This window comes from Lynx canadensis, chromosome B2 (assembly GCF_007474595.2).
Source record: "Lynx canadensis isolate LIC74 chromosome B2, mLynCan4.pri.v2, whole genome shotgun sequence".
NCBI classification, from domain to species: Eukaryota; Metazoa; Chordata; class Mammalia; order Carnivora; family Felidae; genus Lynx; species Lynx canadensis.
This window is the reverse complement of record NC_044307.1, coordinates 57,824,277-57,849,801: the sequence shown is the minus strand read 5'-3', so window position 1 is coordinate 57,849,801 and position 25,525 is coordinate 57,824,277. Positions and strand designations below refer to the sequence as shown.

The 25,525-nt window shown below is 34.6% G+C and overlaps 1 protein-coding gene across 3 annotated transcripts in view; it reads right to left on the bottom strand.

The window, feature by feature from the left end:
* The window catches only part of PHF3 (PHD finger protein 3), an 82,738-nt gene that overhangs the window by 17,941 nt on the left and 39,272 nt on the right, over positions 1-25,525 (bottom strand). For 2 of the 3 annotated variants that reach the window (XM_030315773.1, XM_030315774.1), the window contains 4 exons: positions 17,615-17,776; positions 10,676-12,458; positions 4,733-5,042; positions 1,833-2,016 (listed from right to left, as the gene is read on the bottom strand). In XM_030315773.1, coding sequence (XP_030171633.1) covers positions 1,833-2,016; positions 4,733-5,042; positions 10,676-12,458; positions 17,615-17,776 — 2,439 coding nt within the window. Of the gene's footprint in view, positions 1-1,832; positions 2,017-4,732; positions 5,043-10,675; positions 12,459-17,614; positions 17,777-18,673; positions 18,847-25,525 lie in introns of those variants that run through there. The other variant, XM_030315775.1, reaches the window with a different exon arrangement.

Genomic DNA, 25,525 nt, shown 5'->3' with positions numbered 1-25,525 from the left:
AGGTCATGACCTCATCGTTGGTGAGACTGAGCCCCACAACAGGCTCTGCTCTGACAGCACAGAGCCTGCTTAGGATTCTCTCTCTCCCTTTTTCTGCCCCTCCCCCGCTTGTGCACATGTATGTGCGCACTCTCTCTCAAAATAAACATTTTTTAAAAAATAGAAATAACATCAGAACCCATACTGAAATATTCCTGACATTAAAACTCTATTCTACACATGGTGACATGTTAACTAGACTTATCGTGACCATTCTGCAATACATACAAATATCAAATTATTGTCATATGTTGGAAACTAATGTTATATGCCAATTATACCTCACCAAAAAAATTCTAATTTAAATGAATTTTAATTACAAATTAAGTGACTAAAAAGTGGCCCTATGAAGTGCATATGCCCTTTACCCATTTTATTTTTTTAATTTAAGTAATCTCTATACCCCATGTGGGGCTCAAACTCACAACCTTGAGATCAAGAGTCACACACTATTCTGACTGAGCCAGCCAAGCACCCCCACCTTTTCCCATTTTAGATAATGGTTTTTAGAGCTAGTTTCTTTTCACATAATATAATATTAACTTTTAAAAAACTATTTAGAGGGGCTCCAGGCTGGCTCAGTCAGTGGAACGTGAGACTGTTGATCTTGGGGTTGTGAGTTGGAGCCCCACGTTGGGTGTAGAGACTACTTAAAAATAAAATCTTCAAAAACAAAAATTTTAAAAACTATTTAGAAAATATGATCTGAATTTATTAGGTGAGCAGATAATTTAATGAATTTTCCAGTACCACAAAATTGATGAATCATCTCTGGTTTTAAAACTATTGTGCTTGATATTGTTAATTTGACATGTTAAGCTTTTCAAATGATTTTTCATTCCAACATTACTAATTCATGTAACATCTCCAAAGTCTCAATGTGAAACATCTCACTACTCTGACCTTCTAACATACCGACTTATTTATTCTAGAATCTCTTCATTCCAACAGTTCTTTTTTTTTTTTAGATTTTATTTTTTAAGTAATCTTTACACATGGAGCTTAAATTCACAACCCCAAGATCAAGATCACATGCTCTTCTACTGAGCCAAGATACCCCAACTTAAATCTATCATTTTTTATCATTTGTGTCCTCATTTTCCCACATAACCAACTTTAATTAAACAGTCCAACATTATTACCACACCCTTGCGTTCAAAACACCTTTATCCTCTCTGCTTTAAACATCTGTATTTGCAAAACCACAACCTGGTGAAAGCCAGCCTTAACCTTCACCCAAACAGCCTACAAACAGTTGAAGGCAACTGGAGAAAAAACACTGATGCTAACGGATCTCCCTATAAATTCATAACCACAAATCTGAAGTAGATAACTCAATCTGCTGCCCTAATCCTATTAAGTTTTCCTGGTAAACTTGTTTTCCCACTTCCCCAAACATTATTTTATACTTTTTCTCCTCTCTTCACAATCCAACAATACTTCCTTCACCAACTTCAACCTCATTTGATTTTTTTCAAAATCAAAATTCTTTACCCCAATACTATATTTTTTCTTCATAGTGCCTAAATGCCGTGATAGAGCACACCATTTGTCTACTTATTATCTGTCTTCTACTATTCGTATTTAAGAGCCATGAGGGTGGGATCTTATTAAATTCATTTGTACTTCCCAGAATTTAGAGCAATAGTTTTTAATTTCAAGAAAGGTAAATCATATATTTTTGTTGTCATTAAAATATTAAAATGGTTAAATATCCCTAAATATACTAACTGATAGTGTATAAAATAAATATAGCTTTATTAGTGTATAATAATTTTTATTAATCTTACTACCTTGTTTGGAACCTTTTTCTCCTGTACAAATAACAGTTGAAGTGTCTTTTGGTATTTTTTCACTTTTTTCTTCTGAGGATCTCCGAGGTAAAACCGGTTGTCCCATCTTTCGAAGAGGAGCTAGCTGCCATTTTTTTATTTCACTATCTCTACAGTCTGATGAGTTTTTGCCTTCACCAGATTCCTAGGGGGGGAAAAAGTATTTAATTCATTAGAATGAAAATTACTAAAGCAAGGCTCAAGAGTATATTGATAAAAAAAAAAATTAAACCTAATTAGTATTACAATCCATTAAGATAGCAAATATTATATTCTTTTTTTTTTTTTAAGTTTATTTATTCTTGAGAAAGAGAGAAAGTGTGAATGGGGGAGAGGCAGAAAGAGAAAGGAAGAGAGAAAACCAGCAGGCTCCACACCATCAACACAGAGCCTGATACAGGGCTCAAAACCACGGACCATGAGATCATGTCCTGAATGGAAGTCAGACGCTTAACTGACTGAGTCACCCAGGCACCCCAGCAAACATTATATTCTTTAGCCCAATACTTAAAAGGTTATTTTTAAAGATGTACACAAATAACTCTCAATTAGTAGCAAAAAGGAGATTTGCCCTTTCATTCAAAATCCATTTGTCAAGCACCTATTTTCTGCAGAACACATAACAGCCTATAAAGGAAAATTTAAAAAACATGGATATCATTTTCCAGGTAGTGATATTAGCAAGAAAATTAGATACAAGATAATAAGAGTTCTCTTAGTTAGCTGTGGATATGGAAAAAGGAGGGAGAGATTGTGGAGAAATAGGTATCTATGTTCTTCACCACTTTCTAAAACAAATGAAATCACATCCATCTACAGCAAGTGTTCAATTTTTTCTCATTGTATCTACTAGCAATTTTAGCTCCCATAAAGTAGAACAAACCATCAGGATACCTGATATTCTCATCCTGATTATAGCCCACAAAGAACTACTAGAGAACTAGAACTCTAAGACCCTTTAAAGTAATTAATCACATCATGGTAGTGTTTGAAAGACAGGGAAAAGAACCCTGTGTATGGGCATATATAATCATAGGTTTTAATTAGAGTACATACAAAAAAAACACTAATTTTCTCTATACTAGGAATCCTCTCATTTTTTATTTACTCATTTTCTATCTTTCCAACTAGAATTACTTGAGACCAGGAACATATCTTAGTCAGTGCTATACACCCAAGTCTGGTACCACACTTGGCACACAATAGGAACTCAACACATGGTTCAACATAAAATCTAGGGATAAGAAGTGATACTTAAAAAGCAGATTCCAGAAACTAAAATCAGACAAGTCCAAACAAAGTTCAACAGAGTTCATCAGTAAAAAGAAAAGGAAGCAGTAATAACTTGAAGGGCACATGTATTTACAAAATCAGACTAACCTCAACTTCTTTTCTGACACAGAGAGTGGACAGAGTGGTCTCTCAAAACATTTATAATGTTTTATGTCTTTTTAGACAGGATGGAGATAACTTAGCTAAATGACAAAACAACGAGCTATATTTCTAAATGGTCAAAATATTATATCCAAGAAGTGATGATTAATAGTTAATGATTAACAGAAGTTTTCCAAAGATGTGCTATAAACTATTCTCAATGGAGTTCTCAATTCTATTCCATCAGTGACTTTGGTGCTTATCAAATCAACAGAGAAATAGCAAATGCCAGAAGGACATAATCTGATTCTCAAAAAGTCTGGTCAGACAGAAATTGCTGGGTGCTACAAGCACTGGGAAACTGCAACTTAATCCAGTTTTGTTATATAAAGAATGTCTCAAAAAACTGAGTTTGTAAATAATGGAGATGACTTTGGAGAAAACATGCTTATATTCTTCAATCTAAATGGCTGAACTAAAAGATTTCCAAACTTCCTTCTTAACTCTCCAATTCATGTTCACTGTCTTTTGGATTATTATAGTTGACTATCCACATATATATGTTGCCACTGTACTCTTCGCTAGCATTATAAAACAACAAATTTCTATAATAGAAAATTCATAGGTAACAAAAAGGCAGACGATAAAACATAAAAATGTAATCAGATATAGCACTGAATCTTTTATACATTTCTCCTGTAATAGATTAAATATCTTGAAATTTCTATTTAGGAAATACTTTCACAAATCAGTTAAAAATATAAGATTAGGGAAAACTGACAACTCTAAGATAGAAATTATTAAGTGAAGGTTCCAAGCAAACACTGGGACAATGTCAAAAGAATTAAGTTTACTTTTCCTTACAGAGACAAAATAACTCTTCTACCTGAAGACAATGTCAAATATAGTTTAAGAATTAGTAGATAGATACTTACGAGCTGGAAAACTTTTCTTAAAAAGCTTATTATCAAGTACACTGTAGAGCTTATTACCACTTAATGCCACAAGATCACATACACATCCTACCACAGAAAATCCAAGTACCAAACTAGAGACTAGAAACTGCATAAGACGCTGTTAGAAATAAAATCTATGTGTTTTGAAGATTTCACCACCTGGTTTCATCAAGACTGCCAAAATATTTTAAATAAAATTCCATTCATTTTTATGGAAAAATAAATTTGAAAAGGTACTCTTAGAATGAAACCCAAAGAGAAATTTACTTGAGAGAACGAGCACGTGCGAGAGAGTGAGAGGGCAGGGAAAAGGGACAGTGGGGAGATGGAGGAAGAATCCCATCCAGGCTCCATACTCAGCATGGAGCCCAATGCGGGGTTTGATCCCAAGATCCTGGAATCATGACCTCAGCCAAAATCAAGAATCAGATGCTCAACGAACTGAGCCATCCAGGAGACCCCAAAGAAATTTCCAATTGTCAGTCCATACAAAGTTCTTAAATAAAAAGAACGCATTAATGAACTCCTTACCCGCTTTAAAATTTTGACCTTGTGCTTCACTGTATCTTCTATATATTTGGTTTTTTCATTTGTTGGTGTGTGCTTTGATAACCCAAGCTTTTCATATTCCATTGTCCTATCTTCACTATGGACTTCAACTTTAGCCTGGTTTTCCAAAATATCTGCATCTACTATTTCAGTCTTTTTATCTTCTTCAGCACAACATTTCACACACACGTATTCTTTGTCTTCCTCTCCCATTTGTTGTGCTTGGCAAAGACTTAAACCAACACAATCACCATGAAACCAGTCATCACATCTCCCACAGCCAACCATAAACCTGGGGGAAGGGAAAAAACTTTGATTTAATATTTTTAAAAACCTAATGTCAAAAATGCCTAAGTTAAATATTTAATCATTTTCTGACATTCTGTTTTTCACTCTGTCAGTTCAACATGGAGCAAGTTTTCAAAGAATATTCTATGAAAATGGAACTTTTAAGAAGTCAAATACATCCCCACTTGTATGAATGAGAAAATACAAAAAACCATAATGGTTAAATCAAGTGCAACTGAACTTTGTTAGCATAATACACAGAATAACAAAGCATAGAGTAACGTTTCTCCACTGAGAAGGGTGGTAAGATCTGTGATAGTGTGATCACAGACAATCCATCAAAGTTACAATTACATTTACCCCACACACTTGATATATATAAAACTCAAGCATCATTCATCCAATGAATCATACTGAAATGACAAAAAGAGATAGCAACAAATATAAAACTCAAAAACTAACATAATGGAGACTCTTACACTGTTTATTAACCACCTTACCTATGTAACTATACTTTGAGGTCAAAATATTCTGGTTTCATGGCATAACAGTGATTATATTAAGCTGAAGAATCTTGTATGTACTTTTGAGTGTGGACTTCCTTACTACACTTGTTTTTCCAAATAAAGATCATTGTTCTTAACATGAAGATATTAATATTCAGGCTGAATTTTTTAAAGTTTCCAATCGACTTACAAGTTTGCCTTTACTGATTTTTATCTAACTTCACTAACCAACGAAAAAGCCTATGGATGGATACAAGATTAAGGACTCTAAAAAGCTTATTTTTCTAACTTAGAAATATCTGGAATTACTTCTGAATAAAATGGTAAATCAGATGTACAAACAGCAATTTGAGAGAGAAATTATCTTTCTAAAATACTTTTTACCCCACTGTCAGGAAAACTAGAGAGCTCACTTAATCATGTTTAACATTTTCCTTTCTTCTTCAAGTTGGTAATTCATGATATGTTTGAAAGCTTACGATAAAGAGATTTAGGTCTATTCTTTAATGAATTAAAGACTTTCTGCTGATTTTGGTAACAGTGGCACCAACAATGTCAAACCCATTTTAAAAACCTGTGGACCAACAGGAAGATGTTTTAAGGTAATTCAATGGGTGGTATGGCCAACTCTCAAAACATACCAGAGGTTCTGTTTGAAGGCTGAAACTATAAAAACAACATTTGATCCTTACAAGAGGTCTTGAAAAAAGTCACAGCAAATATTCATTCCTCAAATGCAGCACATTTTTCTCTTCTTTGTATCCCTTTCTATTGTGTATCAGACTACTGCTGTCCATTAAGGAAACCTGACTTCTTCCTATGATTCACCATTCTTTACCCTAACTGGTAATGTCTGTGCTATCTTTATCAAATAAGTCATTATCTCCCCAAAATGACAAGGGAAAAAACAAAAACAAGAAAACCTTCTGTTTTATGTTAAAATAAAACAAAACACAATGTTTTGGATTCATAAGCCAACAACAAAACTTTCAAACAATGTGTTATTTGTTTGCAAGATAGAAATGGTCTGTCTGTCTAGGCTCAGGGAGATTTTAGATGGGTCCATGTTTCAGTGATACAGATCTTCCAGCCAACAGAATAAATAAGTTTGAAAAATGCAAGTGCATAGCTTTTCTATTTCAGGTTTCAAAGTCATTAAGAACTATTTCTTGAAAGCAGGTAATATGAATGTCTGTGAAATAGTGAAGGAAAGCTAGTAGTCATTTCCCTTTAGTTCCACTATCAGAGCAACATTAGCAGGTCTAGACTAAGTTTCAATGAGACTACTTAAAAAACCTACACACTATGACCATGACTATGCTTTTACCCCAAATTCAACTCTTAAATATTATAAAGCATGGATTTTAAATTTCAAATTTTTATTTCATCAGGGAACTTATTTTATGGTTACAAAACTTATTAACTAATTATATTTCATTACGCCTCACTTCAAGTCTGTTTTGGAAAGGTCTCCTCAAATGTGAGGCTCTGAAAAGCAAATCTCTAGCGCCATCTACAGATTATCTTAATAGTTTAGGATTTTATATAGAAAAATAAATAAAATTCTAAAAAGTCATTGATAAAAATAATTTCCACATGTTCTAGGGAAAAAATAAATTAATTCACTTGAAAGTAAAACTGATTTTACAAAAATGTAAATCTGGATCATTTTTAGGTCTGAAACTTAGAGGAGTACTACAAATTTTATGGGTAGTTACATTGGGGAACATTTATATTGGGGGAAAAGGTCTATCACAAAAAGAGTATTACTTTCTTCCCTTTTTGTATTATTCCTCATGATTTAAAAATGTGAGGGATAGGGGAGAGAGTATGAATCACATAGCTAACAGAATTACTACCCATTTTCTGTTCTAGCCTTGAAGTTCTGATTATTAATAGACAAAATCACTTACAGAAAAGACTATATAACCTGGATGTTAAATATTTCATTAAAAATAAATAAATAAACAAACAAATGTTGTATGGAGTTTACCTCTGGATCAATTAAGTAAACCAAGTAGGCATGCATCAGTTAAATGGATGAGTTCAGAAATACTTGTTGTATCTCCTATTGTTAAATATTCATACACAAAGTTTAAAAGTAAAAAGCTAAACTAGACTTAGTGTAAGATAAAAACCAATTTAAAATTCTAACCTTTTTGGCATAAGCCAAAATATATTCTTAGAAAACTTTAAAGTTTCTTTAAAGTAAATCAGAGGCAAGCAACAATGAGAACTGTTCTCAGCATATTCATGTTACAATTATCAACAACGGAGCTGTTACAAGATGGGTCTTCAGTTCTGATTAAGTATTTAAGTGACAATCTAGACCATATTACTATAAATGTATACGTACTCACTCTTTTCTAAAATGATTCTATTCCACATAAGTATTAAATCAGTTTTTGTCACTAACAACCTTATCTGCAGATGAAAATACTTATCTGTCAATCTCTTAAAATCTTGAGAAAAACAATCTTATTCTGGAAGAAAATTTCCTTCTCAGGAAAACAATTTGAGTATAAAGCCATCATGCTATGGAGATTTTTTGTTTTTAAATTTCATCCAATGTATTAATCATCTATTGCTGGGCAAGAAAATGCAATACAAACTAAAGATACAAACACCTGGAAACGTAGGAAAAAACTAGAAACTACAGGATAGATACTATGAAAAGACTAACACTTCTTCCTTCCAAAATGCCAACTGGCTTATGTAAACACAAGTGCAAAGATGATTTTTTTAAAGGGAGTATTAAGTAGTCCGGTTTTTAAAATAATGAATATGCTTGTGTTGTAAGGCTGATGAGGAAAATAAATGGAAGCAAAAACAACAGTTTGATGTGTAAATTGTTAAGTCAATACCTACTGTCTTTAGGATATGTATAGTGTTGCCTATGGTTAAATATTTATTACATTTGGTGATGTCATGTACAAATCCACACTTAAAAATATAATTTCCAACTGGAAGCACACACAGGAAGCTAACTTTAGTTGTAATACATGTAAAATGCTTAAGAGTTATAAAATAGTCCTTAGAAGCAAAGCTGTCACAAGTGCAAGAAAATGTCATATTAACAAATAGCTTTCCATATGGCTACTGCATGAAATGGACAAAAATTATTTCCAGATATGCCCTTCCTAATAAATTCATAATCTTATTAATACATGGATTAAAATAGGAAAATGACATGCTGTATGACAGGTACATTTTTTGAGTAAAAATGTATACAAGCATGATGTATCAAAAAAAGTAGTGAAGGCTAGTTAATATGTGAAGAAAAAACAATCAATTACTTAGGCTTGCTTCTTTAGTCACAAAATGTAATGTGAAATGTTGCTTCCCAATTGTTTCCAATGTCATTATATATTATGCATGTTAATTACATAAAGTAAACTCAAAATCCCTATATATGTATTATTCTCAGTCATTTTCCACACTGAGGCAAAGAAACTCTAGGTTTTATAGAAGAGATACAGAAGGTGGCATTAGGTTAAAAACAAAAAAACAGTAGGATTTAACATTAACACTTAATGTTCATTTTAGGAAAATAACTGTTGATGTTGGTAAAGTGAGCCATCATTAAAAAGCCTTGGCAAACTCCTGAGGGCCAAACCATCAGAAGAGTAGCTTATCTGCAACAAAGCTACACTGTAACACACTTAACACTGCTTGTAACTCTAGGCTCAAGTTTCATTTTAGAAACTCCTTCAAGCTAAGGCTCCTCTTGCATTACTCAGACCACATGTCAGCATGTAATGATTTTTAAAAGATTCTGGCAGAGAAAAAAGTGCTAGCCTAAAAGAACACTTAAAAGCACCACCCAGCCCTTAATTCTGAAAATTTAGCAGGCCCACTTTAGAATATCTGAATAAGGTGTTTTCTATTAAATTTAATTTAATTTAAAAAAAAAAACTACCAACACATATGTGAGGACAAATGTAGCACAATATCCAAAGACACAATTTTTAAAAACTGGAATATGTGGTTATAAAGAATAACCACCGACACTAAAAATAGGACATGGACTGAATCACAAATAAAGGCATGAAAGTTTGTTATGTCTTTGACATAACAGTTCGACATAAAACTTAAGTTTTTTACAGAATAGCTCCAACAACTCCCACCCACTCTGCCCAACCACCACCTCCCACACCAAAATAATTACACAACATACTTTACTAAACTGTCCCTACCTAAAAAGCTTCATTTTAATGTAACCTGATAGTGCTGGGAAAACTCATCCTAATATTTACTTTCATGAATGAGTGAGGATAATATTACAAAGTGCAAGTTATAATGTTCTTTTATCATGTCAGTGTTGATAGAAGTTCCAACAGCAATCTCAACACGAACAGGACAATCTTGCAGCTGCAAACTCCACTTCATCTCCTGTTTTCCTTTTCTTAAAACACTAGCAAATAAAAAATACATGGCGGGGGAGGGGGTCTGGCACTGTCAAAAAGCTATAAAACACTGAATCCTAAAATCACTTCTTAAAAGATCGGAATTCACGAGAAATCCTTCAAATCACTAAAACATTCAAAAGAGAAATACAGGTTTTCACTCCGTTCCATGTTACATACACAATCTACCCAGGTAATTTTAACAGTTGTTTTAGCTATCAAACTTCATTCCAAGGTCAAGTTTGATAGTTATGAAGTGATGGTGTGCTTCATTTACTAGAATTTTTTTTTATATCTTCAAAAGAAAAATAGAATTTCCATTATGACCTTTACATTTTATTACTAGTTCTTCTCAAGCCAAATAAAATAAAACTTACAGACCCAAAGCAGTGTTAACAATTTTTTGATCAGAAAGTTTTTTTCTCTTTCAGATGCAACAACTAAATCACACACTCTAACTGGTTACAATGACAAAACATTTCTGTATATACCAGCAGTTGGTCAGGCTACACTTTTTTTTTTTTTTTTAGTGTTCTAGGATGACATATTTATAAATTCAGTAGCTCCATCTATTATTTATCCAGGATTGATGAGGGTTTTTTTTGTTTCTGCAAAAGTCTTTGTATATTAAATAATTTCTTTCTATAAAAAAGTTCTCACATAACCCTACCCTAAAAAGCAATTTCTCTTTAATGCACATATCACACACACATACACACACACACCTGTTGCCATGTGGTTTTTTGCAAAACCCACACTGCTTGCTGGGAGTCCACATATATTTGCTTTCAAATGAAGAGCTATGGTCTGAACCTTCTTTTTTTATAGTAGCTATGTTGTCTGGAATGAACAATGGTGGCTCATCCAAAGAAAAACTTTTGCTGCTTCTTCTCTGGCGGGGTTGTAGGTTCTTCTCAGGTTTTTTTAGTTTCAGTTTATCTTCCTCCTTAAAATGCTCTACACCACCTGCATGTTCAAGCTCTTCCTTCACATGGCTATTGGTTTTCATCCCTGCAGCCAGCTGCTGGGGCTTATGGCATTGTTTCTGGCTGGAATGTAATAAATGTCCAGTTTGTGCAGGATGATGGGGTTCTTTAGAGCCACCAGGGTGACCATGAGGTTTATCACTCAGAGAATGAGTTAAGGGTTTGGAAACCTGCACTAAATTTTGATCCTGTGATGTTTTTTTCAATATAGAATGAGCTTGATTTTTCACAGATTTAACCCCAGAATTGCAACTCTGAATTTTTGAATCCTTATCAACTTGTTTTTTTCTCACTTTGACTGGCCTATGAAAATTTTGCTGAGTTTCTGGTTCATCAACATTTCGTTTCACGCTTTTGACATTAACCTTAGTTTTGTTATGCATTAGTTCATGCTTTGCTGCAACAATTTTTTTCAGAGTATCTGTGGTCATGTTTTGCTTAGAATGAATTACAGGTTTTGTTTGTTTGGATTTTATGTTTTTTGACTCTAAGCAAGAAACACTACTTGACTGGCTGCTTCTGTCATCCTGAAGGTTTGCTATTTCATGAGACTCCATTTTAATACTTTCAACAACATTCAACTGTTCTGAATTTTGGTCAGGTGCATCACAAATAGCATTTTCTAAAATATTACTTTCTGGTTCAAAAGCATTAGCATCAACCATCTCTAAGTTTGATTTATTAAATTCTGTACTCTCCAACTGCTTATCATTAGACTCTGTGTCATTACAATAACCCAAAGATTCTATTTCATTTCTTTGAAAGGAGTTCTTCGCTTTATCAGCAACTTCCAGGGTATTCTTCAATTCCATATTACATTCATTTACTTCATCCACAGAACCAGACAAACCTGTAAGGTTCTTTTCTGTTTTATTTGGATTTGTACAAGCAGCAGCATCAGAAGGAGAGGCAGAAGATGCAGGCTCCTCAATAATTTGGTTATCTTCACAAGATAATTTTACTGTCTCATTTGATTCTTGTTCAACTTTTCCTTTTTCCCTCCCTTCTTCAACAACAGTGCCATCCATCTTAACTGAAATAGAATCATCCTGTTCTTCTTTATCTGAAAACTTAAACAGTGGGCTACTAACAGTTTTGACTTTACAGTCCATCAGAGCTTCATTCTTCTTCTCTTCAATACTAACACAAGTCTCTGAAAGGAGTGAACAATTTAATTCATGAGATGGCACATTTGCTTCTCCCTGATTATCACACTTCTGCTTAGAATCTAATCCAGCTTCATCCTTCATTTCAAGACAAGACGACACTGAAGAATGACTTGAAGACACTGATACTTCTGGTACCACGTCAATTTGTCCAATATGTCGGCTGCTCCTTCTGTTCTCTTTATGGTATTCAGGTTTTGGTGATACAGAAACTTCTTTAATCTGACACCTTTCTGGATGTTTCACCCCTGCTTTGGGGGCAGATACAGTCTTCCCAGATGCCTTTTTTGTGCTATTTAAAGGTGCTGCATTTGAACGCTTGGCAATAGTGCTTTGTCGCAAACTTCTTACTTGTTCTATCACAAGGGAAAAAAACAAATAAAAATAACTTAGCTATTTTGCCATGTGTTTTTATTTCAATACAATTTAGAATACATCACTTCTTTATTCTGAGCTATAAATTTGCTCATTTCAGTTAAAATGTACTGAAAGTTCTCATGATGATGATCATTATATATATATATATATATATATGTATGTATGTATGTATCTCCATGTTAAATTTTACATTTATCAAAGTTCTATAAATTCTGACACGAGAAAAAACTTCTAGAAAATTCAGACTGATATTATACTTTACTATAAGACAAGAATGTTTTCATCAAGTTTCTTTTCTGTAATAAATAAGCGGGGAGCAAAATAAATGAGTTTCCTTTGCATTAATGCCCATCATAAAGCAAGACTGTCATACAGTTTTAAACATTAAGTATCTTTAAATAAAGAATACCAAACAAATTCAGGTGCCAATATAATAAGAACTAAACCACCTATAACAAACAGGATCTGTGTGAGTTTCAAAACACAGCCTCACAACTCAAACTCCTTTATGAATGCGCTTCACTTATATCACCATTTTAGCATATAAGCTATTCCTAAGAAATGAAGTATATGCTATAGTACCACAGATAAAGAGAAATTACAACTAAAGAAGTTTAAGCCAGGAAAATATATCATAAAAGAAAATGGAGAAAGTATGAAAATAATTGAACAAAGCTTCCCACCTTTAACAATATTCCTAACAAAGAATCCACTATATGAGTTTTTCCTCTTTTCCCTATCTGGATACACCTCCAAGAAAAGGAAAACATATGGAGTGCAAGGAAAACAGAAAGAAAGAGAACTAAAGTAGATTCACTAATCAGAAAAACAACCCACAAAATGAAACAGAAAATAAACTATTTCCAAGCCTATGCATATCCAATACCTCCAAATAAACGCCATGAAAATTAAATACTATCAATTACCAAAAATAAAAAGACTCCTTCCTACTCTTCAATGCAAAACACCACTATGCACCAATACTTAAACACTGCTTATTTGTCATATACCACTTTTACTTTTTTTCTTTAATATTTATTTATTTTTGAGAGAGAGAGAGAACACGAGTGGGGAAGGGATAGAGAGAGAGGGAGTCAAAGGATCTGAAGCAGGCTCTGAGCTGATAGCAGAGGGCCCGATGCGGGGTTTGAACTCACGAACCATGAGATTATGACCTGAGCCGAAGTCAGGCACTTAACCGACAGCCACCCAGGTACCTCTACCACTAAACTTTTAAAGAAGGTATCAGGTGTCTTCACTTGTCTTTAACAGTCCTTGGTGATGCCTACAGTCTTGATGTGATTATTAATAGTACATTCTTTTATTCTCAAAAGTGTCCTAGTTTGAACAAAAAACTATCTGGTTGTCCCAATCTTAGAGACCCTTTCTAATTCCCCCAGGACTCAGCACAGTATTTCTTCATTAGGTAAGCACCCAACAATTTTTAAAAATTTTGTGGATTACTGTGTGGATTATTAACTGATTACCACATGCTCAGATATATAACATTTTTAAATAACTAAGAACTTAATGGTTCATTATCAATATCTGGATGAGATTTTTATGTATTTTATGTATTTTAAGCTTTGAAGACAGCTTGTAATAGTTTACACTTCTACTTTATTCATCTGCCTTGAAATAAAGTAAAGGAACTTTTAACACCCATTACCTACGTTGTCGCAAATAAATAGCATATTCAACCATAAAGGTAATTAAGATTAAAAAAACGTTTTTCAGGGGCACCTGGGTGGTTCAGTCAGTTATGCATCCAACTTCGACTCAGGTCATAATCTTGCGGTTTGTGAGTTCAAGCACCACGTAGGGCTGTGCTGACAGTTCAGAGCTTCAAGCCTGCTTCAGATTCTGTGTCTCCCACTCTCTCTGCCCCTCCCCTGCTCACTCTCGCTCTCTCTTAAACATTAAAAAAAAAAAAAAAGTTTTCCAATAGTAACTGATTTATTGAGCCAAAGATCAAGTTGTTTTTTTCTCCTCCAAATATAAACTGCCTTGGTTGGAATCCTGGTTGTATAGGCCAAACCTTATCATTACCTGTCCATACTGTTCATCCTATTCTTTTCATTACTCTAAGTTACAAGTATTACCAAATAATTGATTTTAAAAACTGATTAAAAATATATATTGAGGAAAAGATGATAAAAGTAAATAACATGCATCTAACTTAATCCACTTCTCAAAACACCACACTAAAACTATACAAAAGGCATGAATCTAAAATGAATGTAAGAACAGGAGAAAACCTGAATTTTGGAAGCCAAACAAGAGATGATCAAGAAGTGACCCAAAGGAGATAAACCCTAAGATGGCAATGTGGGCAAGAACCAATAGCATTAATACCTCAAACAGGTTAGGAACTGGTGACTCCAGATGATTCTAAAATGAGGATGAAAACAGGTAGTTAAAATGAAGAGGAGTTAAAAGCTGTTTGAGAAGCAGTCAGACCACTAGCTCCCTCTCCCTGACTCCATCTGCCAGGCAACTGCCCTTTCCTGGTCCTAATCCAAGATTTGGAGGCTTGCTCTCTGGAAGAGTATAAAACAGGGTTTCTAGACTAAGGAACATCAGGCACAGATAAAAGTGGCAGGAAAGTACACTGAAATGTATGATATTAAGTGAAGTTATATACCTGAGACACCCTGTCAGCTTCCTTGAAGGACTCCCATTACACAATCTAATTGAGCCTAAAGGAATAAATAACCTCAATTCTGACAACAGGGGTTCCTCAAAATAAAAAAATAATAATAATAAAAATAAAAAGCATAGCCAGATAACCACACAGTGAAGCTCACAGTAGACAAAACACAACCCACACTCTCTTGAGTGTTAACCTTTTCATTTCGTACAGTTTTAGTTCCCTACTCTTCAACATGAGCAAGCAATCAAGGATCAGACATTTTATTTTTTATTTTTTATTTTTTTTAAATTTTTTTTTTCAACGTTTATTTTTATTTTTGGGACAGAGAGAGACAGAGCATGAACGGGGGAGGGGCAGAGAGAGAGGGAGACACAGAATCGGAAACAGGCTCCAGGCTCTGAGCCATCAGCCCAGAGCCTGACGCGGGGCTAGAACTCCCGGACCGCGAGATCCTGACCTGGCTGAAGTCGGACGCTTAACCGACTGCGCCACCCAGGCGCCCCTGGATCAGACATTTTAGAAAAGTCCCTAACATGAAAGATGGAGAGAGGGAAAAAAAAAAAGACAACATGGAGAAAAAAAAACTATAACTATGAAAGGAGACCAAAAACACCTTTTAAAACACTTTTTAAAGCACAAGTATCTTAGAAAAGACAGAAGATACTGCATCCATAAAACAAGACCACAATGCTACGAAAAGGACTATCCCGAAACAAAAAAAAGAACATTCAAAAATTAGAAATGTAAAATTTGACGGAAAAGTTGGAGGATAAACATGTGAAAATTTCACCAAGGAGAGGAAAAAGATAAAGAGATAGAAAGTAGGCAAGATCAAGAAAATGGAAGGATCAGTCCTTTCTAACACTTGAATAATAAGGAGTTCAAGAAAGCAAGAACTAAGAAAATAGAGGGATTACCAATGAATAATACAAAAAGTTTTCCCAGAATTGAATAATAGTCCTTTTAAGACTAAAAGGAAATATGGAGTACCCAGAGTTCAATACATAAAATACACTTACCCTAAGACACATTATCAGAAATATCAAAACACTAGAGCTGAAGAGAAAGACTCCACAAACTTCCAGAAGAAAGTAGGTAACATTCTACTTAAAAGAAATCAAGGAATTCCTTAAAAGGAATCAGAATAAACTTCTCAACAGCACTGAAATTAGAAGAAAATAGAGGAAAACTTTCAAATTTCTGAAGGAAAACTATGTTCAACCTTGAATCCTACATTCAACCAGACTGTAATTCCAATAGAAGACCAGATTAAATATATTTGCAGACATACAGTTTTAAAATAATGTCTCCATGTTCTTTTTCCACACAAAACTACTGGAAAAAGTGTCACCAAAATGAAGTAGGTAAGCCAAAAAAGGAGGAAATAAGAACTATAACACCAAACAGAATCCTCAGAAGAATAGAAAAGGGAGATCCCTGGATAATAGCTATGCATCAGGCTTATACAGTGCACATGGGAGCAGATCAGAAAGCTCCAGTTTCTTCAATAAAATGAAAATGACAGAATATCTGATATGCACAAGTATTTTTAGGAAACATTTAGACACCAGCAGAGTAGTTGAGGTATTACTGATATGTACAAAGAAAGCTATGTACAAATATACAAAACTATAAAGCAAATGAACAAAAACTATTAAGTCAGAAAGACAAAAAGTTGTATAGGAAAAGTAACCTCAGTTTATTAAAATCGATCATCTCTAACAGCATAGAGTCACAATAACATAATTACTAGTGACGTAACAAAATTAGAGAATGTACTTTTGTGTGATGAGAACAAGAGGAAAAAACACTAAATTCATCATCCAGAGTGGGAAGTCAATAAAAATACTTATATCAGAATAATCAAAAAGTAGTAATATGTTACTTAGGGACATGAAACTAAATACCAAAAAATTAATAATACCAGCTGAAAGAATTAATTATTTCCTCTGTGGAAAAAGAAGTATTAGAAACTTACAGAATTAGTGAACCCTTTAAATTTTGTAAATATAGGGGTGCCTGGGTAGCTCAGTCAGTTAAGCACCCAACTTCAGCTCAGGTCATGAGCTCACGGTTTGTGAATTTGAGCTCCGTGTCGAGCTCTGTGCTGGACTCTGAGCTGACAGCTCAGAGCCTAGAGCCCACTTTGGAGTCTGTGTGTGTGTCTCTCTCTCTCTGCCCCTCCCCCACTCTTGCTGTGTTTCTGTCTCTCAAAAATGAATAAACTAAACTAAAATAAACTAAAATTAAATTAAATTAAACTAAACTAAAATTAAATAAATAAATTTTGTAAATATATAATTTCAATGAAAATTTTAAAAACTATACCAACAAATTGATATAATCTCAAAATTGATTATTATCAAAATGCTGAGATTAGCAAGCACCATGAAAATATATCTCTGCTTAGCAAGGTCATGACCTATCACATCTGTCTCTATACCTTTGATTTTCTAGCTAGAACCTCTCTGGAAGGATTACCTTGTGCCATTAAACGAGGTGATTTTCTTGGTGACCTCACTGAATTTTCTTCTACTTTGTCCCTCAAATTCCTGTTAGGTAAAATCAGTTCTTCTTCATCAATGGTATCATTGCCACTTTCTTTAACAACACCTTCGTCCATAATATCGTCAAGACCAACAACTAGAAAAAAAAATAAAAACAAGAAAATTAATTTTAAAAATATTGAGGACCTTAAGTATATAAAGGCAGTACAGAAAACACTGTGAGACAGTTTAATGCAATACTACCCTATAGGGTCATGAAAACTTAGTTCTATTCCTATTGTGTGATATTGCCACTATCAAGCTCCCAATTCAATTTTACAAACTTTTACCTTATGAGGTAACTAGTGTAGAATAGCCACAATTGTTCTTGATTTGGCCTGTGCCGTCACTCTCACTTAATTTTCACTGTACCTCTGTGACTATTATAAGCACCTATAACTGAAAACTCAATTATCCCAATTTTGGTTAAAGTAGTACAAAAGTTTAATGCTCTGAAAAGTTTGTGATTCTGAGTTCATGCTAGATGCAAAAGATTCTAGTTCTAAGTGTAATTCTATTCAAGACTTTATGCTGGATGTGTGAAAGTAATATAGGTATACCTTTGAGAGGTAGCGAAAAAATATACACAGAGAAATGAAAAATATAATATAACTTTCCCCTCTCTCAAATGCCAGGTAAAATTGTAGGGGTTTAATATAGCTATATAATTAAATTACCTTCTAGTCAAAAGAGAGAGTATTTCATTTAATGGGAAGGGGGAGATATGGAAAAGGACTGGAGGACACTGAAGAAAATATAAACACTGTATATTCTGAATTATAGTAACAAATTTACTTCACTTAACTGGCTGACATATAGCAATTCTAAATGTGCAGCTGAATGAAATCTTGTAAAAAGAATGTGATTATTTAGATCAGAAGGCCTGGATTCAAATCCCAACTAAAACACTTAAATAAAACTTGACCAAGTCACTTAACCTCTCTATCAGTTTCTTTATCTCTAAAATGAGAATAACAATACCTGTCCTACCTACCTCACAGGGCTGTTGTGAGGATCAAGTGAGATGATGTATGAGAACTCACTTTGTAAACTTTAGAGCACTACACAAATGTTAGTTATTATCTTCATCCTAGGGGTTAGAAGGAACCTCAAGAAGTTATCTAGTCCTCATCTTTGTATCCAAGAAGAACTTCAATTAAAAGAGCTCAACAAGATAGTGGTCTATCCTAAAATTTAAAGAGAACAAAATTCTTTATAAATATACTTTCAAATGGTACAATCTTTTTGAAGAGCACTTTGACAACAAACAGAACAATGAAACTGCTTATATACTTTGATCAATAAATTATAAAAAGAATAAATTATGAAAAAAAAGCTGGCTAAAAAACAGTGTGATCTTTGTTAGTAAAAAAAAAAAAAACGAAATGCATGTGCATGTACATTCAGACAAACAAAAAAAGATTAGCAAAAAGATGAAAATCATAATAATGGTTATTCTATAAAATATATTTATTTCCTGTTTTCCACATTTCCTGCTATATGCATGTTATCACTCTCAAAAATAGTCTATGCTTTAATCACTATTCCTATGCACTAAAACCTTAAAGAATATACTTTAGGAAAATTCATCAGGACTCATTTAAGATATAATTAGGGGAGAAACGGGTAGGGAGTTCAGTTTAGAAGGCTATTCCATCATGATGAAATACTTATGTTGCCACAAATTCACACACATTCTCAAAAATGTTTTAACATTCATTTAAAAAAACAAAATGTAAGACGTTTCATCCCAATTTTATATAAAAGCATGTATACAATTTATGCATTACAAATATGCATAGATAGAAATGGACAGGTGGGGGGGGGGAAGCACTGGAGTATTACCAGTGATTAGGTCTAGTGGTAAGGTAGATAAGGAATTTAGGTTTTTTTACATCATTGTCACGCTGTCTCTGTTTTCCAACCTTTTCTACAATCAGCATGTATTCTGTATTGTAATCAGGAGAGAAAGAAAAAGTTCAAAAGATAAAAATAGTCCAAGAGAAAAGCAAATAAAGCCCGATTAACAGTGTTTATTGGCAGGGAGCGAAAAGTTATGTTCTGAATTTTAGAGCTATATTGCAATGCAGAATCAATGGGATTTAGCAAGCCCAATCCAAAAGTCAATTATTACGTTTTCTCTTGCTCCATCTGCTAGTAGCTTCTGACCCAGCTGACCCATCTCCCCTTCCTGAATCCCTTTCCCCTCACTTCACTTGGGAACATCACACTTCCTAGTGAGAACTTCCTATCTCACTAGCCACTTCTTAATATCCTTTGACAGAGCCTCTTCTTCTTGCAGATGTCTACGTGCTGGAGGACTTAAGAGTCAATCCTCCCACCTCTCATCTTTATCTACATTCAAACCTCCCCAAGTGCTCTCATCCAGTACCATCTACATTTGTATGACTCCCAAAATTATTTTCTCCAGCCCCAAGTTCACATTTAACCTCTGGAAGAGTATAATTTGACATCTTCACACGAGGTTGTCTAACAGATACCTCAAGCTTAACATACTGAAAATAAACACTGCTTCCACCCATTCCCCCCCTCCCCTAAATAAAACTGCCCCTCCTAAGGTATTTCTGGTAATGGAACCTCCATTCACCCAGTTGTTCAAACCCCAAACTCCTTAACTATCCTTAGCTCTTCTCTCCTCATATACCACATCCAGGTGATCAGCATATCCTGCTAATTCTATCTATAAAACTCTTCTGACCATTTACCATCTCCACAACTAACATTCTACTCCAAATTACCATCATTTCTCATCAAGACCATACTGTAATAGTGTCCCAGGTTCTTCTACTGCCACACACCACCCCCCCCCCACCACATACACATACAGTTTACTCCCCACACAGTCATCACGGTGATCCTTCTAAAATATGAAGTCTTATCTTGTTACCATTCTTCTCTTCAAGACCCTCCAAACTCTTGCCACCACACCACCACACTTAGATTTATGCCCCAAATCCTAACCAGGGCCCACAGGATCCTAAGATCTTCCCCAGCCAACTTCTCTGACTTTTCACCTATCGCTCTACAACTCACCCCACTCCAGTCACACAAACCTTTCCTAATACAGGAAAGTATAAGATCTCAGGGTTCTGTTACTTGTTATTCCCTCTGGCTAGGATGCTATTCTCCCAGATATCCATATGGCTCCCTCTCTTGCTTCTTTCGAGTTATACTCAAATATCACCTTCTCAGAGAAACTTTTCCTAACAATCTTACCCAACACTCTCATCACTGCCTAAAGACCCTTAGTGTACTTTATCGTTTAAAACATGTTTCACACTACCTGATTAATATCTGTTTAATAACTATCTTCTCCACTAGAATGTAAGTCTACAAGTCAGAACTCTCTCCCTCTCTCTCTCTCTCTCTCTCTCTCTCTCTCTCTCTCTCGTTCAATGCTGAAACTCCAGAACATAGAATAATGACCTGGTATACAAGATGTACTCCAGAAATATTGGCTGAGCAAAAGAATTAGGGAAAAGAAGAGGCCAGGAAAATTTAAATGTTGATAAGTGAGAAAAGGTTTTCACTAACCAGAAGACAGAAGTTGGAAAGAACAAATTTGGAAGTGAAGTAGTGACTTCACTTTTTGGATATACTGATGACATTAAAAAGAGCAGGCAAAGAAGCATCAAGGTAATAAAACATCACAAAAAAAAGGGTAAGGAAAATTTCAGTGAAGTAGGGATCAGGAAGGTTAATGCTACAAGAGAAAACAAAGGAAGGAGGAAAATCCACTAATTTGACACACAGAAACAGAGGACCAGATGACAAAGGTTAAAAAGTGAATGAATAAAGAATGACAACTGCAGTCTCTCTTTTATTTTTAAGAAGTATAATGGTAAAAGACAGAAAAGGAGGACAATCAACTAAGGAAGTTAAAGGGACAAAAAGACATTTTCTCTATTTAAGTGACAAATGGCAGAAGGGAAATTTAAGGAGGATGAGGTATGGTGAGAATTACCTTTACAAAAGGAGATGCGATGGGAGGAAAGAGAATGCGTCAAGAAGGAAGGAAGGAAGGAAGGAAGGAAGGAAGGAAGGAGAAGGAAGGAATGAAAAAAAAGGAGGAAAGAATGAAGGAGAAAACCTTCGGAGATCTAGATCTCTTCTGCCCTCCCGCCCGAAGCCCTCAATCCCCAAAGACTCATCAAAACCCATGCAACGTCCTTCCTGGCTCCTCTTACTCAGACTGTTGAGAAGAGGATATGGAGATGCAACATCAACAAAGATCTCCACAGGTTTGCGTGTATGCTGGAAAATAACTTGGAAGGTAGTGATGCCTTGAGATCCCATCATCATACACAAACCTCCTAAGGCAACAAGCTACAATTACATCTAAGACTGCATTTGAGATGTTTCTCAGAATTGACATTTCCAAGAATGCAGCCTTTTTCATACTTCTGCTCTATCTGACACATTTCCTTTACCTAAAGAAGTGCACCTTTAGGGGCGCTTGAGTGGCTCAGTCAGTTAAGCGTCCTACTTCAGCTCAGGTCATGATCTCGCGGGTCTGGTCCATGAGTTAGAGCCCTGCATTGGCCCCTGTGCTGTCTGACAGCTCAGAGCCTGGAGCCTGCTTCGTATTCTGTGTCTCCTTCTCTCTCTGCTCCTCCCCGACTTGCGCTCTGTCTCTGTCTCCCAAAAATGATTAAACGTTAAAAAAAAAAAAATTTTTTAAAGAAGTGCGTCTTTACATTAAATCAAGCTCTACATGGTTTCCAACATACCCAGGGCTCTCATCTGAACAATGCCCCCAACAAGTAAAGCACCTAACGTAACTTCCCTGTGCCTCAAATTCTTCAATAAAATGGGAGAAAATACTAGTGGCTCAGAGGGTGGCTGTGATGATTAAATTAATATGTATAAAATGCTTAGAACAGTATCTGGCACTTAGCTTCTGTTTCAGTCTCCCTGCTCATGTATTCACCCTCAAAAATTATATATTCCTTCCCCTCACTGCTTTTCCTCAACTCTCCCCATAACAAATCACATTTTTAAAAGTATCTGAAATTTCTTTCTTTGAATCTATTCATCTAACTAAAGGTAATTCACAATGCAGAATGAATAATCTCTAGCAAAACCCTCCAAATTAGGTATTTGTGTTTTAAAGAGTTTAATCCAACTGTTTGTGCTAAGAAAATGAACAGAAGTAAAGGAGAATCTGGGTTCTTTTCAGAACACTACCTATTTTCAGGGACCTCCCACATCTCCCCCTCCTTCTGCCACAAGGCTAATCAATATTTAATATTTGACATCTCAACTTTTTAAATTCACTAAAATGGAAACTTTGGGTTACCAAAACAGTGCTATGACCCGGACTCTTTAGAAGACAAGTGTATGGCTATGCCATACAGAAAAAAACAATATGCTTTTTCATCCCTCCCAGATTCCAGAATTAGAGGTCACTCTCATTTTGAAATTTTGGCATGAAATCTATCATCATACTCAGAAATCCCTGAGCTTGAGTTTAGATCACATTAAAATTCCTCCCAACCTCACCTGCAAATGGCCCTAATTTAATCTGAGTTCTGAGGTCAGTCAAGTCTATGTGAAATCCTCCCAACACTAATATTACTTTATTCCAGACCATTTACTTCTAATCTATCTTTTTGGGAAAAAGAGGTAAATGAGATAAAGAAAATAAAACCAAGCCATTTGGAGTTAAACTTACTGAATTTCTCAAGAACAGGATTAGTTTAAATCACTCTAATACCATATAAAAGGGAGAACCACAGTACAGTATGAAATTCTTCACATTTGACATGCCTTAATTCATGCTGGCAGTGCAAAAGGCCAAACTCAACTATTTCTAGACAACTGTTTCCTCTTTTATAGAATTTGGCATTGGGGCACCTGGGTGGCTCAGTCAGTTAAGTGTCCAACCTGTGGCTTTGGCTCCGGTCATGAACTCCTCCTGGTTTGTGAGTTCAAGCCCCACATTGGGCTCTACGCTGGCAGTGCAGGGCCTACTTGGAATCCTCTCTCTCCATCTCTCTGTCTCTACCCTGCTAGTGCTCTTGCTTGCTCTCTCAAAATAAATAAGTAAACTTAAAAGAAAAAGTTGACATTAAGTATCAGACTTCAGAAAAAACTAAAGAGCATGATGTTGCAGCATCACAATAATAAAGGTTAGATATCTTTTTACAAGGCTTGTGTTCTGAAGTAGAAAAAGAAATTTTATGGTTACATCCTCCTAACAGAGCCCCCACAGCTTTTTCCTCTAATGTTGCAAAATACCACCCGGCCTCTACCTGGACTCCCTTTAGGAAAAGTTATTTCCTTCATGGATGATTCATACTCTCATTCCTCAAAGAGGCTGTGGCATGATATACATCAAGTTGTATGTTACATAAAATTAACCATTTTGGGTGAATATATCATTTTAGATATTAGATGTTCCTAATTTGAAAAAATACAAATACTGCTACTATGCACACATATTTTTTTCTCAGTTCCTTCTTTACAATAAACTTTAACACATAGGTTTACTGAGTCAAAGAATGAGAATATACGTATCTTATTATTTTATATATCTCATCACATGGCTTTCCAAAGGGATTACAAACAATTTACAGTGTAAAGAGATTCATATTAAGAACTCACTAGCATTGAGTCTCAGATTTTTAAAAGAAACACAGTTACTAAAAAACCTTGAACACTTCAGATGTGTATACTGCCTTTTTGTATTTGTTAGCTTTGCCTACTCTCCCACTCAGGTGTGAAGGTGTTTTTAATGTATTAGAATTCTATATGTAATTATCTATGTTACCTATTTGATGCAAATACTTTCCCTTATTTTATTTTAGTATTATTTGGTGTCAATCTAAGGTAACTTTTCTTTAGAATGTTATCTTCAGTTACTCCAATACTATCAAATTATCCATCCTTTCTGCCATAATCTAATACATTCTAAAGCCTTATATTTAAATGTGCACAAATATTTCCATTACCAAAGAAGTCTAGAAGACAGACACTGGGTTAAAGCAATTAGAACTGTTTTTTCACCACAGATCTTCGGTCTTCAATATGCTAAACGGGCATTATAGGAGGGAAAGAACTTCACGTGGCCTTTGTATTATTCTATATTCTATATTCTATATTCACACATACTAAAAAACATACACCAAAATGCTAGTAATGGTTATTTCAGAGATTTTTCCCTTTCTTCTTACATTTCCTAATCCATCTCACATTAAAACAGTTCTGTTAAAAAAATTTTTCCAAAATATCTGTGATTGCCTAGAAAATGAAGCTAAAAAGAGACACATTAAACAAAGGTTTTCTATGTAGAAGTAAGTAGTATTATTGATGCCACTTTTTAATTTTTTTCCTTTTTATCAAAGTTATCCATGCACAAGGTTTTAAGGAGTGGTGTCTGGTTTCATAAAGTTTGTTAAGAAAAACATTAATGCCAAGCACCCACGTCTCCTCCACTTCCCCCACTAAACTTTAATTACCTCAATGGGAAATGAAGACAAATTAAACCCTTCATTGAAAGGTTGCTGTGAAAACTGAATTAACTAATATCACCTTTTTTTTTTTTTTTTTTTTTTTTTTTTTTAGCTAATATAGCTTCTAATACAGTGCTTGGTAGGCAAATAACAAGATCTTAAATGGTAGCAATTATTAAGTATATCTTGGCAGATTTTTTTCAAATAAATTTCTACAGCCCTAAGTGCCCTTCATGTGATCCCTTCTGAACTGTCTAAATAATTTCTCTTATTGCCAAGATCATTCTACTAAGCTAACATAAAAGTGAGATGGTAATCATTCCCTAAAAATTTAACACTTGAATTCCATCCTAGAATACTATATTTACCTT